The sequence below is a fragment of the Maniola hyperantus genome, chromosome 15 (assembly GCF_902806685.2).
Source record: "Maniola hyperantus chromosome 15, iAphHyp1.2, whole genome shotgun sequence".
In the NCBI taxonomy this organism is placed as follows: domain Eukaryota; kingdom Metazoa; phylum Arthropoda; class Insecta; order Lepidoptera; family Nymphalidae; genus Maniola; species Maniola hyperantus.
Genome location: NC_048550.1, coordinates 11765654 through 11790557, shown reverse-complemented (window position 1 = coordinate 11790557; position 24904 = coordinate 11765654). Strand labels below are relative to the sequence as shown.

The window sequence follows — 24904 nt, the reverse complement described above, 5'->3', positions numbered from 1 at the left end:
TGGATATTTCTACAACGCGACTTTCGTCTTTTACAGACGCTGCTATTGTCTACAATTGTTCTCCATTTCAAATCACCATTGATGGGGTTTGTAATGGGGATTATTGGAATAATCCTCCATTTTCCGATCATGAAGGTCTGAAAGAGACAGTAGGTACTGGTCATGTCTAAGAACATGTCTCAGATAGTTCTTTGCTATAACTTTGATATTCCTCACCAACTTCTGGACCAAGTAGAAATTCCGAAGTTGAAAAACGCGTGAGTACAACGAAATTTCCGAGAATTTCGGAATCTAATAAGTATTAATACCAACATCTCGTAAATAAAATTGCCATGACGAATTTGTTTGAGGCACTTACATTAAAATACAATTAAGGTCAGTTCCGTTTCAGACACAAAACATTAAGTCGGTCCCGCAATAAATGTCACAATTAGGAATGCATTAAATCAAAGCTTGTTTTTGTTTACTTCCTTCTTCGATTTACTTAATGCATGATTTTTTTAAATTCTTGGATGTCATCAAAATGATAATCATTTGAAGCTCTTTGATGTTCTGTAGGCTTTCTTGATAAGCGCGGCCAGATATACAGATTTCTTCATCCAGCTATTCCCCACCATTATTAAGCTGTTGGTCCATTTTGCTTGCAGACGTTTATTTACATTCGGTCTCCAACTGAGAACTTTCCAGCTTCAATGTGCTGTTGCGACAAGCATGGCCTGCCCACTGACACTTAACTTCTGATGGTTGGGGTTATGTCAATGACCCTGGTTTCCATCAGATAAACTTCCAAGATAGAGAGTCTAAAGCTCGCCAAGCAACTTCATAATTTTGGCTCAACCCGTTGCTTGTCCGTTTCCACATTTCAGCGCCTACTACGGATAAGGAGTTACTTTTACGTGGTATTGGCGAAGTGCATTGTGCTCGGTGTGGCACTACTGAAAGCCACAAAGCAAAATAAGAAGATAAGGAGTCACATAATATCTATATATTCGTATATAGAAAATAGGTACTTCTTCTTCTTTTTAACCTTTTTCTAGAATGTAGATCTTTTGATTTCGGCTTTATGACTGCTCTGGCGTTGGCCTATAGTCCATTTCTACCGGTTATCTTATGTTCTTCGTTTATTCCGCATAAAGTTTTATCCATCCTATATTTAAATTAAAGGTATCCGAACCACGCTGCACGCAGCAGCGCTGCCGCAACAGTGCTGTCACCAGCTGTCACAGTCCTGTCGCGGCACTACTGGTCCCCATACAATCTTTATCAAATCAAATCAAATCAAATCAAATATTCTTTATTGCACATGTGGGTATGTATGTATATACAGATGTTACACTTATTATAGTTTCACCACAAATAGCCATATTATGGCATGCAAAAAAATAAAACTAACTCCTAAAAACTAAAACCAACTTACTGACTTAAATTACAATTGAATTATCTATTATTACTATTATTTAATACAGTTAATAATTATATTTTATACATACCTACTAGATTTAACAATATAATACAATACAATTTAAAGACTGCTAATAAAATAAATAAAAAATGCTACAACTTATTATAAATTTGTGTCTGTTAAATACTCTTTAATGGAATAGTATCTTTTATGTAGTAAAAATTCTTTAATTTTATATTTAAAAGTTTTAATGTTTAGCTTTCGGTCAGCCAATGATGCTGGTAGTTTATTGTACAACTGAGGTGCCATATTAAAGATACTATTACCAAAAAGTGCGGTTGTATGTTGCATAGGACACAGTTTATTCTGTCTACGCTCATTCTCAGAATATTTAAACAATTTAACATTTGTTTTAATGAATACAAGTACTTCATAAATGTATAAACTTGGACATGTAAGTAACTTAAATTTATCAAAATATGGTTTACACGAATCTGTGGAGCTCAAATGACATATGGCTCTTATACACTTCTTTTGACTTTTAAAAACCCTATCTTTGTCAGTCGAGTTTCCCCAAAATATGATACCGTATCGAATATTTGCTGTTACGTATGCATTGAAAGCTATTAACACTGCTGTCTGGTTTACAACTTTAGAGAGCATGTGTAGTGCAAAAGAAAACCTATTTAACTTCATACACAAATTATCAATATGGATTTTCCAATTTAAACCGTCGTCGATATGTAACCCTAAAAATTTTGTGTGTGTTATTTCTGATATTTTTTTACCTAAATAATTGATGTCCAATGATATTTTATTACGTCTATTTACAAAAGTCATTATTTTAGTTTTGTCCAGATTTATGATTAAATTGTTACATGTTAGCCAGTTTATAATATTTTCTATTGTATTATTAATATCATCTTCAAAAGTATTTAAATTGTCACCTATAAATATCACTGTGCTGTCATCAGCAAATAAAATCATCTGATGGTTTGTTACCTTGGGGAAATCATTTATATATGTTATGAACAGCAATGGACCCAATATACTTCCCTGCGGTACTCCAGTGGTTACGCTTTTTGACTCCGATATATATGCTGTTTCTGTTCTGCATGCTAATCTTGTTATTTGGGTCATTTGTTGCCTACCCATCAAGTACGAATTAATAAGTGATAAACTGTTGCTTTATAAGCTTATATGACAGGACTGTGACAGCTGGTGACAGCACAATTGCGGCAGCGCTGCTGCGTGCAGCGTGGTTCGGAATCATACCTTTAGACACCTATAATATTTCCAAGACATCTTTCTTAGTAGATATCCCTTTGCACTGTAATAGATCAGTCAAATTAGGCAAATCTTTTAATATAATATGTACTTGTATACTTGAAGACTTGTAAGACTTGAATATGATCATAAATATTTACCTTTCTCCAGAACCCTAGCGAGTTGCTTTAAGAGTCACACACACATGGAGTGGAGTGGAGGTGAACCTTTTTAATAGCAATTTAAACACAGCTTTACGTATTTTGACATACGGTTGAAATTGGTATACTGAACGTTGTTCTGCCTAAGTAGATAAAGGCTTCGTTTGAGTTGATATCAAGACAGACGTCGAGATTCCACTCCACTCTTCCGGTGTGCGTTGCGCTTAATTTAACACGCAATATGTACAACGGACTTGAGAGCGATTAGATAAGGCGCGCTCCATGATACCAGCTGATAATCCCTTTGTATTAAAGCGGGCTTGAGTGTCTGTCAACAGTCTTGTATGACAACAATTAAATTACTATACAACCTATATGTATACAACTTTGTATACATCTTTATGTATGTATAAAGGCTTTGGGGCTTTATCTGTATAAGATACATCTTTGAGTTCCACAGATAAGCTATACTTAATTATTATCAAATCTGGGCTCACAATCCTAATGTTACTAATATTACAAATGTGATAGTTTGGATGTTTGTTTCTCCTTCACGCCAGAGCTGAACGGATTTGGCTGTTTGGAAAGGTGATATCTTATATCCTGAACTAGCTTATTCTCGCTACTTCGTTCACGTGGACTATACAAATTTCAAACCCCTATTTCACCCCCTTAGGAGTTGAATTTTCAAAAATCCTTTCTTGGCGGATGCCTACGTCATAATAGCTATTTGCATGCCAAATTTCAGCCCGATCCGTCCAGTAGTTTGAGCTGTGCGTTGATAGATATCAGTTAGTCAGTCAATCAGTCAGTCACCTTTTTCCTTTTATATACTTAGGTATTTAGATAAATAAATAGGCTACTCTTTATCTCGGAAAATAAAAGAGATCGCGGAATCAAACCACCGACCCCCCGAACAGCTATACTATAGGACATAAGGCGGAAAAGTTAGTCACAGGGCATCATAGTGGACAAAATATATAAGCAAAAATGTGTAAAAATAGGTATACAGTATACTACAAGTATAAGTCACGCAAATTGCTATTGCGCTGGAACCATGTCTCATTAACATCGAAATGACATCATTTTTATGTCAGGCGAAATAAAAATATACCATCAGCTCGAAACTTCAGTCCAGTGCTGACGTCACTAAAATGGCGGCCACGCGCATTAGCAATTGGCGGGACTTATACTATACAAGAAGCCAAAGTGTGCCAACATCTGCACTACCAGAAGTACTTATCTAATAGTAAGTCTAAGAACTGTAGAATAAACAAGGTGTGATGTGATCATTATAAATCGGGTCTGTTGCCAACACTGATTGTTGAGTGTTGAACGTTTTACTTTGTACAGTACGCGGCCGAAAGTAACGAAGTAACCTTTAGAAGGAGGCAGCAGATTAATTGTAGAGCACCGTCTCTGTGGTTGAGATCGACAAAACGCCATCATATATGATATAGGTATGAGTGACAGAGACGACGCTCTACAAAGCCGAAATCTCATTCTAAAGGCCGATGTACATTACTTTCGGTCGCGCACTGCAATATCTGCCTGATTTGCCAGGTTGAATGAGGTCGTTTATAGACCATGTAGTTACATAGTTTTGTATACGTAGTTTTGTACGACTTTGTTGTACTGTCCCTGTCGTTGAGACCGACAAAACGTCATATAGGTATGAGTGACAGAGACAACGCTCTACAAAGCGGAAATGTCCTTCTAAAGACCGATGTACATTACTTTCGGCCGCGAACCTAGTTGGTGATTGAAATATATGTAGATACGAATATACATATACTTACATTACACGTCACGAAAGTTGAAAAAGTAGAAATAATTACTCCAGCAGCCTGCAACAAGGGAAGCCTTCGCTATCCGTCCGTCTGTCTGTCAGCAGACTGATGTATCTCGTAATACGTAGAGAGCTGTCACAGAATGTGTATTTTTATTGGCGCTATAACAACAAATAATAAAAACTTAAAAATGCCGCCATAAGAAAAAAAGTGATGTTTCTAACACGATGGCACGGAACCCTTATACGAGTCCGACTCGCACTTGACCGGTATTTTTTGTAAAACATTTTTTTTCCAATATCTGCGGATGGACGACGGAGGCCATAGTTAGCGACCGGGTTTCATATCCTTTACGTAAAGGTGTTTCAACTCTTAACAACACTGTTGTTACAACTTACATCGTAATCTCTTTAGCATATAGACCGACCTAATTGCACTATGCAGTCGCATTACTACTTACTAGACATAAGACAGCATAATTATATTAGCGACGACCTCAACCATCACAAAGTAGGTAGGCACCAAGAGTTGCTCTATAAACGTCGTCGGGGAGATATTATTACTAAAGTGTGCAATATCCCACAAAATAGTCACAACTGGACTGACGCGTTTTCATTTTTTAACGATATTTTTATAGTAGGTATGCGTCAAAGCCAATTAGACCAATTAGACTCTTAATAGTTGATGTATTTTTTTAAATTCATTATAGGCAAACCTTCCACCACAATTACACCTGATGGAAAGTGCTGATGTGGTCTAAGATGGGACGCGTTTAACTAGAAGATGCCTATTCACTCTTGTTTTAAAGATTCCCGGGTTGAAATGGGTAGGAAACACAGATCGCGGAAGAGTATTCCAAGCCTTACCATGCGTATGAGGAATGATGACGCAAAACGATGATTATGAAAGATGTGAAAAAGTTATTGTCATCTCTCAATAGCGGGTGTCGAAGATGTGATGATTAGGTAATTATAGAATGCTTACTACAAGTGCATTTTATAATGAACTAGATGATGCCCGCGACTTCCTCCGCGTGGACTTAGGTTTTTAAAAATCCCGTGGACCTCTATGATTTTCTGGGATAAAAAGTAGCCTATGTCCTTTTTGGGGATATAAGCTAACTGTGTACCAAATTTCATCAAAATCGGTTAAACTGTTGGGCCGTGAAAAGCTAGCAGACATACAGACAGACACACTTGCATTTATTATATTAGTAAGTGTGGATAGTGAGAGAGAGTCATCAAATCGGTAGTGAGTGCGATCATCACACAGTTGTCCAAATTAATTACTAAGTCTAAGTAATTACTAATTACTAAGTCTGATTTGGTACTAAGCCTACCAGTTTGAGGTCTGCTCCTCCATAGATATCATCTCCCTGATCCCCGCATGCATCCGCATAGTGACGTCGCATCTGCCCCAGTTTCAGCCCTGCACGGCCCTTGACACGCCAAAAGCTGTGGTTTCAAAACATCACTATAAAGAACAAACAACACATACACTTCTCTACAAAGTAGATAGAACTTGCGACTGCAAAAAAGTGACGGATCAAGTGTAAAAGTACCCTTTATTATTACTGGCTGACCCGCCAATCTTTTTACATTGATGTCCGCATTACTTTAAAAACATAAGGTCTTCTCTTACAGCAGGTAATATGTACCTATCGGATGCCCACAGTCAAAGAAAAAATGAGATGAACTCTTGCATAAATTATATCTTAATGTTTCCGCTCGCTTAAACTGGCTATAACTTCTTTCTCCATTTTATAAATTAAAACTGAAAAATATTTTACTCAAAGCGACTTTTTCAAGCTCTTTTGAATCGTCAAAGGTCCGTCGGTACTAACTCTACAAACACGCTCACTTGAATCTTATTAAACTAAAACAAAGGTATAAAATTACAAAGAATTCCAAGCAATAAAAGTAAAGAGAATATTACTTAATAGTTTAATGTTTAGATTGAGGATTTGGAAGAACCCGTGGGGTGATTACGTATAACATTGCAGTAGCGACAGCAATAGCAATGCGACAGTTCATTTACTGTCTCTCTTCTTCTTCTTCTTATTTTGCTTTGTGGCTATTGCTGTCTCTCTGTAGCCGCTGTCAAGTGTGACGTTTGACAGCAATGATCGCGAGATTTACGTCTGTCGCAAGCCTGTCACGAGATACATAATCACCCCGGCGGAGTTTGTTGTCGTCATCAACGTCATCCAGCCTCCTTGCGACTCGTTTTGTCGTCTTTCCACCAAGTGGGTAGTCTGGCAGTGCTGCATTTTGCGATTTCAGGTCGCCATATCATCCCCTTGGGATCCCAATGTCTTATATGCTCCGCCCATTGCCACGTCACGTTCGCAAACTATGATTGAGCTAATGTAAAGGACTTGGGAGTAATATTTGACCATAAACTGACATTCCATGACCATATTTCTACACTCGCCTCCGAATCATTCCAGCGGTTGGGGTTTGTTTTGCGTAATACTCGAGATTTTCAAAATTGTTACACGATAAAACTGCTATTTGACGCTTTGGTTCGTGCCAAGCTAGAAACCAGCGCTTGTATTTGGAATCCATATGAAAGCACTTACACCTTGCTACTTGAAAAGGTTCAAAAAGCCTTTCTAAGGTATTTATATAAAAAATTGCACGGGTAGTACCCATTTATGTATCCCACAAAATTTCTCCAAGGGCACTTGGGTTTCCACTCGCTCAAAACTCGAAGAGACTGCGACCAAATTGGTACAATTTACAAGATTCTTAGGGGTGTGATCGACTGCTCTGAACTACACAACAAGCTCTGCTGCGTTTATGCACCCTCTAATTACAGCTATCTCCGCCACCGCTCCAAATTTTTCGTAAGTCCGTTTAGTCGCACGGTAGCGCGCTCCAGGTCACCCATACCGCGCACTTTGGCTGCGCTCAACGCGCTGCTGAAGGAGTCCCCTCGCTGTGACATATTTGCTGACAAATGGGCTGACCTCATGGGTCAGATTTTGCACTTTTGTGAAAATTTATAATTTTAACAATTTTTGTATGTATGTTTATGTTAGTTTGTACTCGTAGTTTAATTAGTGTAATTGGCTTTATGGCCGTTCTAATTAAATAATAAATAATTAAATAATAATAATAATAATAATGGCGGGTACCTCCTCCCTATGGCGAGAATCCTCACAGTTCACATAATATACAATGCATTGTCATGAAAAAGAATGTAGTAGTTTGTAGGTCTCGCATCCCGATCATCCAATCACAGTTAAATCCATCTACTCCACGCTGTCTAATTACACTTTACAGTCACACAGTAAGGATGGTATAGTCCCGCCTTACTTTAGTAGTACTTAGTACTTTCTAGTAACAAGTCTCCAATTGCACTAAGGCTAAGGAAATCCAAAATTGCCTTAGTGAGTTTGGTTTTTGCAACTAGTTAATCCAACCGTGAAAATTTTACGCTTATATCATACTAGACGATTCCCGCGACTTCATTCGCATGGATTTAGGTTTTTTAAAAATCCCGTGGGAATTCTTCAATTTAAAAAAGATTCCGACGAATTGAGAACCTCCTCCTTTTTTTTGAAGTCGGTTAAAAAGTAGCCTATGTCCTTCCCCGGGACGTAAGCTAACACTGCACCAATTTTCATCAAAATCGCTTGAACTGTTGGTCCGTGAAAACTTACCAGACAGACAGATAGACACACTTTTGTATTTATAATATTAAGTTTGGATTAAATTCTAAAAACAGTCATAAGTACTTGTATTAAATCTCGAGACAACCCTTCCATCCATCCATCCATCCATCAGCCTGTTTGCGTCCACTGCTGGACATAGGCCTTTCCAAGAGCGCGCCACCAAACACGGTCCTCCACCTTCCTCATCCAACCGCTCCCCACCACCTTCTTCAGGTCATCGGTCCAGCGGGCGGGGGGTCGTCCTACACTGCGCTTACCGGTACGCGGTCTCCACTCCAGAACACGTCTGCCCCATCGGCCATCGGTTCTGCGACAGACATGGCCTGCCCATTGCCACTTCAGCGCGCTAATCCTTTGAGCTATGTCGGTCGCTTTTGTTCTTCTGCGAATTTCCTCGTTCCGGATTTTATCCCTGAGAGTGATACCCAACATAGCTCGCTCCATAGCACGCTGAGCGACTTTTAGTTTGTGGACGAGGCCAACTGTCAGTGTCCACGTTTACGAGACAACCCTTACGAGACTTGAAATCTTCCCAGGAAATTACGTGGAAAATTACATAATTAAAGGAGGGTAGCGAGCGACAGTGTTCCATGATTACTCCCTAGAGATTGTCAACTTTGGAAGATTTCATTCCACTCTGCACTTTTGTGTAGTCATCTGGAATAATTTTATATATTTAAGTAGAAAAAGTTACTTACTTTCAGATTTGAACCTTATCCAATAGATTTTTGACGAAACTACATTGAGCAAGATTCAGTCTGAACGTGAAATAATAATAATAATCAGTCGTATACAAATCTCCGCACAATGCACAGTTCACGAGAGTGAGGGAGTGAAGTCAAAGAAAAATAGGCGATTCATAGAACTACCTAGCGTCAAATGCAGGAACATTCTTCGCCTGCCAGTGACGTCGAAGCCTCGACGTTTTGTTACAAGTTCCCTAACTGTCGTAAACTGTGCCTCTAGCCTAACATTTGACAGGTGTCGATTCAGGATCAAAACCGACAGTTTCCTCACTCTAGTTCACTCTGCCACTAGGCCACACAAGTATATCTACTCACGTGACTAGGCTATTACCGCTTTTTAAACTGAAACAATATTGCCAGAATTTTCCGGTGAATTTTAATTTCTCAGCAAAACTACACCGCGTTCTGAGAATAGAATAATTAATCGGGCAGGTGAAGTTTGCTAAACGTGAGTCATGTCCATCCGTTAACCTTTGGTTATGAGGTTGTTGCTCCAAACGTCTTGCCTCTATCAATTATTTAAGTTGCACTCCATTTACCAGGACGTAACCGCATGTTGCATAATTTGATAACTTAATTTAACGAATACGTGACTTCTATTAGTTTGACGTTCCGTAGGGGTTTAACTTTGTAATTAATAAGAAAATAAGAAAATAGAAATGTAACTGCATTAGTTTAAATGATACACTTTGAAGACCTGCATAATTTATGTGTGAGTAGATAAGATACAAAAAATTAAATTAAAGCTACAGGCGAGATGCTAGAGAGGATTGCTTAGGCGGCAAAGATAGTTTGACTGCTGCAGCTGTGTGACGAATGACGATCGCAGTCACCACTGATCGACCGACACTCTCTCACTATTGGCTGAAATATATAGTTGCAGGAATAATATCATAAATTCAGCCAATCACAACTATTGAGACTGTAGCAATGATTGATGCAGTTGTCTTTTTTGGAAACAATGTTGAACAAGATTCAGATAAGTAGACAGTGTTGAGACCTGAACCTTCAACTTCAGTGTGGACTGAAAAGTGAAAACCGAAAGGTCGACGGTTCAAACCCCGCCCGTTGCACTATTGTCTTACCTACTCCTAGCACAAGCTTGACGCTTAGTTGGAGAGGAAAGGGGAATATTAGTCATTTAAAATGGCTTATCTCTATTTATTTATTTATTAATTTTATTTTATTTTTAATGTACCAAAATTTTAGTTACAAAGTAATAATAAATTATAAGTCTATAAGTCAAGCGTATAAAAATGAATCGCTGAATGTGTTGCTGATCGCAAATCTCGTGAACAGCTGAACCGATTTCGCTAATTCTTTTTTCATAATATTCCTAGAAGTACGGGGATGGTTGTTACGAAGAGAAAAATTAAAAAAAAAATCCTGAAAAAGAATCGAATGTTAGGCGGTACGAAGTTCGCCCGGGCAGCTAGTATTCTTTAAAAAAAAGTCAATCTAGGATAGAACATCCTAGCGCAAAGGTACAAGGCCCGATAATGAATGAAATGGCAGAGCCTGAAGAAGAAATGGTCTATAAAACAATGGGCAAAGATAGAAGCTCTATAAAAGGGGGTATACAATTACATAATGAATCAAGAAAAGTCGTTTAGCTTCTCAGGTAATAGGTATCGTTTAGCTATAAAGGACTCGGTAACGGCAGTTAAAAGTAAGCCTCAGGTACTTTTGATATGCCTTGACCCAGTTGCCGGAAATGACGCTCGAGCGGAGTTCTGCTCCAAGCCACGAAGACGGCATAAATAGCCAGTGGAGTTTGAAGAAACAACACAAACTTGTAATTCCCGAGAAGTTATGCAAGCCATTTAAAGTTTGTACCTGTAGGTAAGGAGCGACGAGGGCTTACAGTTATAGACTAAAGTGTACATAATATTTCAAACGATGATAGCTATTAGCAAGGTCCGGGTTTCGATCCCAGGCACGCATCACTTTTTTTAAATGGTGAAGGAAAACATCGTGAGGAAACCTGCAAGCCTGAGAGTTCTCCATAACGTTCTCAAAGGGGTGTGAAGTCTACCAATCCGCACTTGGCCAGCGTTCTCATTAGGTATGACAAGAGACTCGTTCTTAGAAGTGAGCCCGCTATAGGGCGAGATGATGGTGTTGATTCAAAAAATTGTGGGCTCGATTTCCTTATAAGCGTGTCGCCTATGCGCTTTTGCTTTGCGCTAAAATTAATATTAACATTAATAGCACTGTTTTAGCGTTTAAACTACCGTGAGTGATTTCCATTATAAATACTATCTGTCCCTTGAAAAAGGACCCCGTATGGGTTCGAAACTAGTCGGGCTAACGTCGACTACACACGTGAGTAAGCCGGGACAGATAGTATTTATAATTAATAGCACTGGTTGCGGTGAAAGAACATATCACCAGGATCCTAAAAAAATCTAGAATACGTGTAGCCCGCCAACGTACAGTAGTGTGGTAAGTTCCATACTGATATCTTGTTAGTGAGTAGTTTCAAAAGTAGTCCATACTGCAAGCAGGCTTAATGTCCAGCAGTATGACATTAAAAGTGGGAACTCATGGAGCGGTTTTCACCCGCGCTCGCCGCGATTGCGGGACCGCAATACTCGTACGAACACGAAATACATGGATAGATAGCAATTTTCACGACGCGATTTATTCCCGCGGAGTGCGCGGTTGTTTGTGGGTTACGCTGCACCGGCGGGCGGGCACGTAGAATCGCGCGGGCCACCATCACCCGCGAGTTTTGCGGGCGACGCCCGGAAGATCTGCGATCGGTCTGCGGGCGAAGTAAAGTAATTATTTGCAGCCGTAAATAACCGCCGCCGGTCTTGCGATCTTCGCCCGCTAAGTTTGCGAGAGATGGTCGCAACCGCGGCGGCTGCGGTTCCCGCACAAACAAAGCGGTTCGTGAGTATAGAAATAAAACAGCTCTCCCGCAAGCTTGCTTCCCACTCTAAGGCTGTTTTTTCACCAGGGATGTGCCTATAGCTACAGGCAATCTAAAGCCAGGGAAAATCTACTGAAATCTATCTCTGGCCTAAGACAAGTCCGCTTGTTTCAACCTAACTTTTGCGCATGTGGAACTGCAAGCAAAATGTCAATAAAAATTGTTTGCATCGTGTGTCCAATCACTCGGATGACGCACGTAGCAAATACCGAAGTAGTAAGAAACCAGCCAAGATATTTGCGGAAATGTCAAACGATGAGTGAGAGCGGCGAAAGAGTTCGCAACTGAAATCTTTTTTGCGAAAATATGGTGATTTATTAATCCTACTAGCTGATGCCGGCGACTTCATCCGCGTGGAATTTGGTTTTTTAAAATCTCGTGGGAACTCTTTGATTTACCGGGATGAAAAGTAGCCTTTGTCACTCTCCAGGTGATTATATATACCTATGCAAAAAATCACGTCAATCCGTTGCACTCTTGCGACGTGATTGAAGGACAAACCAACAAACCAACAAACAAACACACTTTCGCATTTATAATATGGGTACTGATAGGTCCTATGTAAGCAGTCGGCGCATCATTGTGTAGGACTCTGTATTATTCATAACTTTGCACAGTGGCACAATAATGGTCCATATTCATTAATGTTTTCCCACAAGCCGCGAGTCGCGACCTCCAGGAGGTATATGCGACAAAACATTTTAAAGAACAATGGGTGCTATATAAAAACAGCAGGTGAACGCTTGCATCGGCGCGGCGGCCATTACGTAAGACCGTTGTGCAACTTTATTTGAAACACAAAGTAATACCTACTTGCGTCCAGACTTAATCGTACATCTATATATATAAAAATGAATCGCTGAATGTGTTACTGATCGCAAATCTCAAGAACATCTGAACCACCGATTTCAATAATTCTTTTTTCATAATATTCCTTGAAGTACGGGGATGGTTCCTAAGGAGAGAATTTTTTCAAAAAAATCCTGAAAAGAATCGACTGGGCAGCTAGTTGTTCTATAAAGACGGAGCCTTTGCTTACCGTTTGTTGGAATATACCTACCTACTAATAATAATTTAATGCAAGAGATCAAAAGAGTTTGAACTTTATTTAGTTTAAAATTTTAGACTACTTTTAATCCCGGAAAATCAAAGAGTTCCCACGGGATTTTTTAAAAACTAAACCCACGCGGACGAAGTCGTGGCCCTCATCTAGTAATATTATAATTGCGAAAGTGTGTCTGTCTGTCTGCTAGCTTTTCACGGCCCAACGGTGTAACCGATTTTGATCAAACTTGGTACAGAGTTAGCTTACATTCCGGGAAAGGACATATTATTTCACCAAAGGTTGCCTGGTAGAGATTGCTGTGAGCAATAAGGCCGCCTTTGCATACAATTATTTTTTTAGTTTTAGTTTCTTTGTCATGTTATGTAATATTTTTTGTGTGCAATAAAGTATTTCTATCTATCTATCTATCTATTATGTTACTTTTATCCCGAAAAATCAAAGAGTTCTCACGGGATTTTAAGAACCCTAAATCCACGCGGACGAAGTTCCGAGCATCATCTAGTAGAAAATATGGATAATTCGTATACTACTAAATCTAAAGACAGTATCAAGTCCCTGGGAAGTGGGAGTAGTGTTGCAAGAGGAAGCTCGCAGATTAGATGCCCCACTTTCATAAGCGTGAAACCAACCAGCCGTTCCTAATGTTTACGTAGGTAGTCAGAAAATAAATACACCTCGTTGCCGGGATCACTGTTTGTATTATACTTACTATTTTGTACATAGCTATTAGGACGTCCGCCTTCTAATCGGAGGTCGGGGGTTCGACCTCTAACTTTTCGGAGTTATGTGCGTTTTAATTAATTAAATATCACTTGCTTTAACGGTGAAGGAAAACATCGTGAGGAGACCTGCATGTCTGAGAGTTCTCAATAATGTTCTCAAAGGTGTGTGAAGTCTACCAATCCGCACATGGCCAGCGTGGTAGTCTATGGCCAAAACAAAATGGTTGATCATGATGATGATGAAAAAGTATCGATATGATATACCTAAGTACTTATTATGATGACAAGAAGAAAAGACAAGTATTGTCTCGCATTGAATATGCAGCTTTTAGTGAGCTTTACAAGAGCTTTGTAAATAAGGTAACAATACACTTTTCGAATAAAAAGATATCTGGAAAACATTTTTTCGTGTAAATATTCAACAAGGGTAGACCCTTCTGTAACTGACAAAGCGTCTGAAACTGACAACTGGGTGGCCATTCTGATACGATGATAATATGAGTCCCGCAAATTGCTATTGCGCTGGAACCATGTCTCATTAACATCTAAATGACGTCATTTTGACGTCAGCCTATATAAAAATATACCATCAGCTCGAAACTTCAGTCTAGTGCTGACGTCACTAAAATGGCGGCAACGCGCATTAGCAATTTGCGGCACTTATAACAAACGAACGTTTTATGTAAATGCACTGAGCCTATGATATTCAGGAAGAAATGGTTTTTCCTTTTTCGTATAGATGTAGAAACGATAAAGAAAACGAAATTAAATCTTTCGATGTAGGCACTTATACCCGACAGGTCGAGATGGCAATCGGGGTGGGGACAGCACAGAACTCCTGGGGACAGCCCCCGCACTAACCCGGTACGGAATTGCGCGGGTGACGTGCGGGTGTGTGGGGCATCTCCCCGCCTCATACCCCGATTGGCATCTCGACCTGTCGCGTACTTCATTCCCCCCGCGTCGTTATTAGGTTTTTAGAAATCTTTAGGGAACTCTTTGATTTTCGAGGTAAAAATTACCTACAGTACGGCAGAAAATAATGTAGGTACACCTTTAGAAAGAGATAGCGGTTTTGTAGAGCATTGTCTTTGCCGTAGAGACCGACAAAACGTCACATAGGTATGAGTGACAGAGACAACGCTCTACACACTTGAAATCTCATTCTAAAGGTCGACGTACATTATTTTCTGCCGCGTACTGTACCTACCTGTTCTATATCCCAACTAGCTTATGCTCGCTGCTTCGTCCGCGTGGACTACACAAATTTCAAACCCCTATTTCACCCCTTATGTGGTGAATTTTCAAAAATCATTTCTTAGCGGATGCCTACGTCATAATAGCTATCTGCATGCCAAATTTCACCCCGATCCGTCCAGTAGTTTGAGCTGTGCGTTGATAGATCAGTCAGTCAGTCAGTCAGTCACCTTTTCCTTTTATATATTTAGATTTAGATTAGATAGCGTGACAAAGAATCAAATTCTAGTTTGCGTGCATTCTATTCTATCTGAAGTAAAACTTTATACGGACTGTCTCATATATCATACATACAAAGTAAAGTTCGTTGCACCTCGATTTCTATAGTAAATACAAAGATTAGAATAATATAAGTGGATGTAACCTGAGCCGCACCGTTCCGTGCTCAAAGAGCGCTACCCGTTGAGCATCCAAACGAAACCACAATACCGTGGACTAGTTAATTCACACGTACACAGGGTTTTGTTAGAAACCGCAGGATTTACGTTGAGAGCTGGCGAACAAAACTGTGCAATTACACTTCTGATTATGGTGCTTTTCTTCTTTGACGCGGATGTTTTTAGCCCACTGAATACAAATCTGAACTCATTTCCAAGCAAAACGGGCTAAAAGTGTGCTAAAATTAAGCCCAAACTTCGTGATTTAGATCACTGAATACGAACTTGAACTTCACAGTATTTATACAGTAGGTACATTTCCCTCTCTATACTAATAACACAAAGATTAGATTAAGTATAATACAAGTGGATGTAACCAGAGACGCACCGTCCGTCCATGCTCAAAGAGCGGACCCGTTGAGCATCCAAACGAAACCACAATACCGTGAACTTGTTAATTCACACGTACCTACACAGGGTTTTGTTAGAAACCGCCGGATTGCGGAGGAACCGGCAAACAAAATCGTGCAATTACACTTCTGATTGAAACACTTTTCCCTAATCCGGACCACGGAGTACACAACTTATATTTTGTACTCCGTGATCCGGACGTTTTTAGCCCACTGAATACAAAGAATTCATTTCTAGGGAAAACGGCCTAAAACTAAGGTATAAAGTGTTAACAACTAAAAGGTGCCTATTTACTTTTTAGCGTTTAAACTCCTATTTACCTACTATTGATTTGAAAGTCGTCCCATATCCTAGCAGTTCAAATTAGAAACGTGAGGAAACCTGCATGCCTGAGAGTTCTCCATAATGTTCTCAAAGGTGTGTGAAGTCTGCCGATCTGCACTTGGCCAGCGTGGTAGACTATGGTCAAAACCATTCTCACTCTAATAGCCAAGAGGATACCTGTTCTCTGTAGTGAGCGGGCGATGTGTTTATCACGAGGAGACCTCGACGTTGCCTTGCGAATTGGAAAATAAATTATCTCTGCCCAACATTTCTGCAATATGTGGTGGAAAATACCCTCTCTTGGTTTTCTATTACGGTCATAAATATGTCGTAACTGTGACAGTGGCACATATCTTGCGGATTCCCACGTTAGAAGAGGCTTAGGGGAATCCGTAGATGCACACGTTGGCTTCTATACATAAACGTATGGTGCGCAGTCGTGAAGGATTACGTGGAACACGAGTGTAAGCAAACAGGATTCACATAAGAGGCAACGGCAGATTAAACAGACAAGTAGTTTAATAAACTACATTCCTAAGTTTTTTTATTCAGATACAAGTTAGCCCTTGACTGCAATCTCACCTGGTGGTAAGTGATAATGCAATCTAAGATGGATGCGAGCTAACCTAGAAGAAGTATGGCAGTTTTTTTAATTACTGGCTGGCCGCTGCCGCTGGCCAAGTGCGGATTGGAAGCCTTCACACACCCTTTAGAACATTATGGAGAACTCTCAGGCATGCAGGTTTCCTCACGATATTTAATTGCTTAAAACGCACGTAACTCCGAAAATTTAAGAGGTGCGTGCCCGGGATCGAACCCCCGACCTCCCGAATAGGAGGCGAGGCGAACGTCTTAATTTACGGCTAACACGGCTCACAGCATGCTAAAACGCACCTACCTATTTCACGTTCGCAACAACTATACATATAGGTAGCTCTATAGATATGCACTTCGTAATCATTCTTAATATTGTATATAGAAGCTGTAGGTAAATAAATACTCGTACATAAGGCGTGTAGTGTGTAGTGCAATCGGCGACTGCCAGACCAGACTGTAGGCATACTGGTTAGACCTGTTCTGAGTTTAGTAATTGCTCCATGCTCCCCACTCCGAGTTGTGTGCACAGAACAGCTGACCGACTCAACAACAAAGAAAATCCTACATAATTACGACGTACATAGTACCTACCTACTGTGTAGTTTATGTACAAGCATTATACAATCTCTATTAGGTACTATCGATTCAACAATGCAGTACAAAATAGCTAAGATTGGTCGTTGTTTTTCTACATTTATCTTACCTAGAGTTACCTAGGTATACCTTTCTTATAAAAGTATGACGCAAATACCTAATTTACTTACCTACTTACTATATTTTAATAGGTAAGTGTTACGTTTCGTAACATATTTTTTAATAATAGTGGTAAAAAATCATGAACGATGATCGTGAATTGTAGGGGTGCTCGACCAAAACAAAGGGCATACTTGCCTTTCTGTTCATCCAATACACGGGGCTCCTATTGATTACTTTACTCCGAAAAACTATAGTCTCTTTACAAAACAACAGTTTAGTTACAGTCTACAAATCACGGATACATTTTACATTATTGTTTTTTTACGTTGTTTTTCATATCGAGTCGATTCGTCACTTGTGTCGTAGATTGCACTGCATGTAATTTTGGCTGATTAACTTTCACGACACGTTAGTAGTCTGGTAAATAGGCATTTGTAAGTACTAAATAGTCTTTGTTTACAATGTTACGAGGTTTTATTATATTATTTACATCACTTCTGGGTGGCCTGCGAACGTGATAATCGTTGCACTGCCTGCGCACTTTGTTTGCGCTGCTGCGTCAAAAACAGACACCTTTCGTTTCAGCTCGGCTGCCAAAACTCGGCCGAGCGGTATCGGCAAGCTGTCGACCTTGCTTCGTGGTGTTTTCTATCTCTGTTTCTAGCCTAGACATTCTGTTTTGTTTCACTCACGCCTCTGTCAGATTGTACAATGTTACTAGATCGAGTTTAACGAAAACTTCCATTCGATTCTAAGTTTTTAGTAGGATATGGTAGGTATTGTAAGGTAATGTAAATAGGCCAATACAGAGTGCCTATACTATACCATTCGAAAAAGCGTTGATGGCCTTGTAGTTAAGACTTCGGGGTTCCAGAGTTCGATTCTGGGTACGTCTAATTTTGCAAATTTGCACTTGCTCGTGAAGGAAAACAGGGAGGAAACCTGCATACTTACCTGAGAATTCTCTATGTTTTCAAAGGTGTGTAAAGTATGTTAATCCGACTTGGCCAGCGTGGTGGACTATGGCCTAAACCCTTCTCGTAAGGAGAGGAGACAAAATGAATAAAAACTTTCAGTTATATCCAGTTTTCACCCCGGGCATGGTCCCTAGGGGTGAAAGAAAACGACAGGGGGGCCAACTGGGGTTTTTAAAAAAAAACCTAGTTCCTAGCAAACGGTGCTTCAGTCGGGACGATTTTTTATTTTTTATTTTTATTTATTCGGATCAACAAACAGTAGCACGCAGTGCTTGGATAAAAAACAGTAATAATATAACATAGTATTAATATACGTGCTACCCACTACGTCAACCACATAGTTATTATTATTAATTAATATACTTACATGTATAAAAATATATAAATGTAGAATAAAATATAAAGTTACATGTATAAAATATAAATAAAGAATATATTAGTACACATACCATCTATCTAAATTCTAATTATCCTACAGGCTTAGTGTAATATAGTAATCGGGAATCTATTAATGAAAATGGGCACGCGGCGGGAGCTCAGTATGAGACGGGTTTGGTTTGGTCATAGTCCACCGCGCTGGCTAAGTGTGGATTGGCAGGCTTCATACACCTCTGAGAACATTATAGAGAACTCTCAGGCATGCAGGTCTCATTCCTACTTACTAAATAATTATTAATACCTTAGTACATTTACTTACGAATAGAAATTACTAAATTAGTACAAAATTCATGTTTATAGTAATTTTTATATTTAATTTGTCAGAATGTCACAAACGTGAAACGGCAGACCCCTCCAGCCCTCCACAGACCCAAAATCATAAAATAAGCCAACAGAACAAGGAACTCTCTAAGTCTATCCGAGAATCAAACCCAGGACCGCCAGAACCAAAGCGCTCGCTTCTTATAAGGCATCAAAAGAATAAATACATCTTACTTGTTTAGATCTCTGAATAAAAATCCGATCGTACCGTTGCAATTTTGCACAGTTGTTGTTGGCACTTGCGTGAAGGTTACTGGCCACTAACTAAACATTATTTTTGGTCAAAATGTCCATCAGCTAGTGCATAGTATACAGATGTTGTTGGTGGAGTAATAAGTATTAACACGCTAACGCTATAGCCTACGCCAAGCGATTTAGCGTTCCGGTACGATGCCATGTAGAAACCAAAGGGGTATGAGTTTAATATAAACTGCCATGACGGTTTAGCCCGCTACCTTAGAGCTACTATTAGACTTCATCATCACTTCCTTCTTATTCTTTGGGGCTATGCAGGTTCTTGAATACCCTGTATCTTTGACCGTCTCCGAACCACTGTGATCGCCTCCAATCTTAGACTGCATCATCACTTACCACCAGGTGACATTCCAGTCAAGGGCTCACTTGTATTTGGATCAGTAACCTTATTATAAATGCGAAAGTGTTTGTTTGTTGGTTTGTCCTTCAATCACGTCGCAACGGAGCAACGGATCGACGTGATTTTTTGCACAGGTATAGTTAAAGACCTGAAAAGTGACATAGGCTACTTTTTATCCTAGGAAGTCAAAGAGTTCCCACGGGATTTTTAAAAACATAAATCCACACGTACGAAGTCGCGGGCATTAGCTAGTAAAAAATAAAAAAGAATAAATATTCAAGAAGGTAGTACCTAAGTATTTATTATTATAGAATTATCACAAGGAGCACAATTAGGTGGTTTTCTGCCAGAACTTGCCGGCGCGCGGCGCCTTGCCTTTGCTAGAGTTCTTCTTGGGCGCTGAGTGGGACTCGCTGCCGCCGCCTGAGGCAGACTCCTCGTTCTCGCCTTGAGTCTTTTGAGTCTTCTTTATGTACAATATCTGTGGCAATTAAATAAAGTTTTTAGCGATTTAACTATCGTGAGTGATATCAATAGAACAGGAAACGCAAATTATTACTCATCTATCATTATATTATATATATATGTATGTATTTATATTATGTATTATATATGTACCTGTGTATATTTTTATCTATATGTCATAATTTAGGCATTTCTTTGCCTATTAATATACATATCTCTACATAGTATAAAATAAAGTCGCTTCCCGCGTCTATGTATGTATGAACGCGTAGATCTTTAAAACTACGCAACGGATTTTAATGCGGTTTTCACAAATAGATAGAGTGATTCAAGAGGAAGGTTTATAGGTGTAGTTTAATTCTCAAAAAATTAGAGATCCCTAGGGAAATTGAAATAATGTAAATTAGGACGGAAAAAATCCTCTCATTTGAGAGTTTCCGAGGCGTGCGCTGCCTAAATGGTCAAAGTTACACGAAAACAATGTATTACACCATATTAGTATCTACGTTGCACCCATGCGAAGCTGGGGCGGGTCGCTAGTTACTTATATAATTAATATCTTTATGTTCCCTAACAACTTACGTACACCTTAAACCCAGTTCCAATAGCCTTTAAATCCTCTTCAACCTAGTTGCCTGGTAGAGATCTTTATTACCTATTTTGAATAAATCATTTGACTTTGACTTTGACATTGATCGCTTCACAGCGATAAGGCCGCTAATTGTATGTTCTTCTGTTATATCTTACTTTTTTGTGTCTTTTCTTTTTGGTGTACAATAAAGAATATAAAAAATGAAGAATATTAAAAGCTGTCTGACTAACTTTAATATTCTTTACATTACATTTAGCTAGGTCATGTCACCTCTAGTCAGGGCACAAGATTTAAAAGGAATCAGTACTTAATTCACGTGAATGAATGGGCAGCCCCTGTACTAGTTAACAGTACTAGTAAACTGTATTACAGTGAGTAACTGAGTGATCTATCAACGCACAGCACAAACTGCTGGACGGATTGGGCTGAAGTTTGGCATGCAGTTAGATATTATAACGTACTGCGTACATATCTGCTAAGAAAGGATTTTTAGGGTTCCGTACCTCGAAAGGAATATGGAACCCTTATAGGATCACCTTGTTTTCTGTCTGTCGGTCTGTTAAGAAACCTATGGGGTACTTCCCGTTGACATAGATTCGTGAAATTTAGCAGGTAGGTAGGTCTTATAGCAGACATAAGGGGAAAAATCTGAAAACTGTGAATTAGGGTGGCAGCACACAAAAAAAATTAAATTGTTGTCATGAACTAATAATTAGTATTTTCAATTTTCGAAGTAGGATAACTATATCAAGTGGGGTATCATATGAAAGGGTTGAAAGGACCTGTGCATTCTAAAACAGATTTATTTTTTATTTTTATGCATCATAGTTTTTGAATTATGCAAAATGTCGAAAAAAAATACGACTGTAATACGGAACCCTCTTTGCTGTTGTTTTTATTATTAACTCACCTCCTGATCGATAGCCTGCTGGTGTCTGATTGCGCATTGTTTCCTGTGGTTGGCGCGCTGGATGTGTCTGTCCACTGAGTTGAGCACAGCCTCACACGCGTTGCACCAGTCTGCCAACACATCTGCTATGGTCGCAGCATCTTCCAGTCTAGCATCCCGGCCGATGGCTACGTCTACTTCTACACGCTTGCATTCTTGGTCTAGCTTACCATGGATTATGTCTGGAAACAAATTATGATAAAAAAATGATGATAACCAATTCATATTATAGTCGACGCATTTTAAACTGAGTCGCCGAGTTATCTGTCTGTTTCGCTCGCACTTACAGGTCATAGGTAAGTGCGAGCGAAGCAGACAGGTAACTCGACGATTCAGTTTATAATGCGACGATTATAATACTATCCATCCTGCTGGGTCAGCGTGGTGGACTATGGCCTAAAATTCTGGGAAATCATAGAGTTCCTACAAGATTCTTAAAAAGCCTACAACTTTATCTTGTAAGCAACTGGTAGCTTTAGTGCAATTTTTACTTACATATTTGTTATCAACATCACCAACCAATAGACGTCCACTGCTGGACATAGGTCTCTTTTAGGGACTTCCACGCGCCACGGTCTTTGCGCTGCCTGATTCCAGTGGCTCCCTGCGATTTGTTTGATGTTGTCTGCCCACCTAGTAGGGGGGTCTTACAATGCTGCGCTTTCCAGCGCGAGGTCGCCATTCCAGCATCTTGGCACCCCAACGTCTATCAGTTTTTCAAACTCATTGCCACTTCAGCTTCATAAGCCACTGAGCTATGTCGGTTACTCTGGTTCTCCTACAGATCATTTCATATTTGTGTAAACTTCTTCTTCTTCTCAAGTCGACAGTCACTTCAAATACGGGCAGCCCAAAAAACCGCAACCGCGATAGCTCAGTCAGTAGCCTTATGTAGCTCCTCATTCGTGCAGGTTTTCGGTCACGCAAGGCACCCCATGTGCGCAATGATCTGTCTTGGATGTCGGCAGATGCACTCAGTATCATGTCCAGAGATGAAGCCCCAACTTGCTAAGTTTGCCCTAGACTTCCTAAATAAACTATACAAACTGTATAAACTATACCTGCATAAATAGCTTCAATAATCAGATCCTCCAGATCTCTAACGTTCTTTATATCTAATTCTTTTAGTAGCACACTATATGGAATACATTTCTCCTGTGTTGCCAGCGTTGCTATGGTCAAGTGTTGGAGCTTCTTGCACTGCACTGGTGTCAGTTCTAGGTATTCTGATTTGTTTTCCAGATAGTCTTTGTATGTGCCATATGCGAATAAGTTGAGTGTTTTGAAGTGTGTTGCATACTGCCCAGTTTCTAACTGAAAATGTAATAAATCCACTTTAAAAGATTTGTCTCATAATAATTGGGAAGAATGCAATAAAGAATGATTCACACAAAATCACAGTGCATACTAAAAACCTGTTAATATTATGTTTTAATATATTTCATGCTACATCTGGCCTAATCACCAGAATTATAATTCAACTTTGAGATATAATTATTAAATCAACTAATCACATGAGTCTAGTTTTATACATCCATACTAATATTATAAATGCGAAAGTGTGTCTGTCTGTCTGTCTGCTAGCCTTTCACGGCCCAACCGTTCAACCGATTTTGACGAAATTTGGTACAGAGATAGCTTGCATCCCGGGGAAGGACATAGGCTACTAGGCTTTTTACCAGGAACAACAAAGAGTTCCCACGGGATTTTCAAAATCTAAATCCACGCGAACGAAGTCGCGGGCATCATCTAGTTTATAATAAAGGAATTACTAGCTGTTCTGGAAGAGATTTTTCGCCAACTGAACTGGGAACAAAGCGGAACGAAGCTGGAAGTGGGCTAGGCACACAATTAGAGGACAAGATAAATGGAGCCAAACAGTAATGCACTGGTACACAGGACATTTAAAAAGAAAAAGGGGTAGACCAGTACAAAGATGGGTTGATGATATCCGAGAAATAGCAGGCGCCACATGGTCTAGAACTGCTGGCGACAGAAACATATGGAGGCAATTGGAGGAGGCCTTTGCCAAAAAGTGGCAAACAGACGAATTGCATGCTATCGAGGCAGTATAAGACTTAATAAATAAGTAATATAAATCTCAACTTTCTACACCCAGCAGTTTAAAGTTAGTTATTAGAATAGTTGTAGGATTGTCAGTTGGTCAGATTCTCAGTAGATAAATATAGAAATACTAGTAATATTAAATCACAATCCTTTGTAACCGGCAGTACATACTAGCAAAAATATTGATAAATATCTAACCTCTTTTATATTTGGCATTTCAAGCAGTTCTCCGAATACATGTACCCCTGGGGCTTCTAGGACTTGCTTGATGAGTTCTGCACATGCTGAACCTTTGGCTCCTTTCGCTAGCAATATAAATTGTTCTAAGGGATGATTTGTTGCAACTGATGTTAGTGATGACGGTTCATCCCTATCCATTGATATAGCATTCATGGTAAATAAGTTCGATTAGTAACACTATGGAACACAATTTATTTTTTCAATACAGTTTTCTTTTGTAAGCAACCCGTAGTACCTAAATAATTCAATAATTTACATACAGTCATACAATCTTTTTCTTTTGCAAAAATTCACCTAATTCACTTTACACAATAAAATAAATTCTAAATTGACCACCATAGATTAATATGTATACCTGTTGACCACAGAGTACTTTGTTTGACCAACAAATGACAGATCACAGATAAAATATAGGGTCTGTTTACAATTTATTACAGAGTGTAAAATTGTAAACAGCAATGAGCCTAGGGATTAAAGATGGGCGTTATTGGCTATTTACGGCAACGGTTAATCAACAGTTACTTAGTTTCAATACCGATATTGTTAACCGTTGCCGAATATCGGTATCAGAGTTGTGTTTCAACTAATGTAATATGCGCAACGCGCAGCGGTTTACGTAGTAGTAACTAGCTGCCGTATCAATACCGTCTGTATAGCTAGCGCGCGCATATTCACTAAAATAAAACCAATTTTACTTTCATGAATATCGTGAAGTAATCACAACCTTAAGTTCATAGCAGTAAAGTTTAATTTGATCATTGACATAGGTCAAACTATAGTGGACGCCTGCACGAATAGTTTGCCACAGTCCAGTTAACCAAAAACATT

At 39.4% G+C, this 24904-nt stretch overlaps 3 protein-coding genes across 6 annotated transcripts in view; all 3 read right to left on the bottom strand.

Moving 5' to 3' along the window:
• The window catches only part of Ypel (Yippee-like), a 129710-nt gene extending 111655 nt beyond the window's left edge, over positions 1-18055 (bottom strand). For 2 of the 4 annotated variants that reach the window (XM_069503671.1, XM_069503672.1), the window contains exon 1: positions 17628-18052. The gene's annotated coding sequence lies outside the window, so the exon portion shown is untranslated. Of the gene's footprint in view, positions 1-17627 lie in introns of all 4 variants that reach the window. The other 2 variants (XM_034976550.2, XM_034976551.2) reach the window with 2 other exon arrangements.
• The window catches only part of LOC117988924 (4-hydroxyphenylpyruvate dioxygenase-like), a 326462-nt gene that overhangs the window by 65134 nt on the left and 236424 nt on the right, over positions 1-24904 (bottom strand). The window lies entirely within an intron of this gene.
• On the bottom strand, positions 20039-24423 carry CSN7 (COP9 signalosome subunit 7). The gene is made up of 4 exons (XM_069503311.1): positions 24035-24423; positions 22831-23083; positions 21731-21951; positions 20039-20244 (listed from the first exon to the last, which is right to left on the bottom strand). The coding sequence occupies exons 1-4, from the start codon at positions 24227-24229 to the stop codon at positions 20095-20097; spliced, it is 819 nt and encodes a 272-aa protein (XP_069359412.1). The 5' UTR covers positions 24230-24423; the 3' UTR covers positions 20039-20094.

Bases quoted from the DNA above. Each gene is read 5' to 3' on its own strand.
- CSN7 (XM_069503311.1), bottom strand. From the start codon at position 24,229: ATGAATGCTATATCAATGGATAGGGATGAACCGTCATCACTAACATCA. The intron at 23,084-24,034 runs GTTAGATATTTA...TTACATTTTCAG, and splicing joins AAATGCCAAATATAAAAGAG to TTAGAAACTGGGCAGTATGC. The intron at 20,245-21,730 runs GTGAGTTAATAA...TAATTGCCACAG, and splicing joins AGCAGGCTATCGATCAGGAG to ATATTGTACATAAAGAAGAC.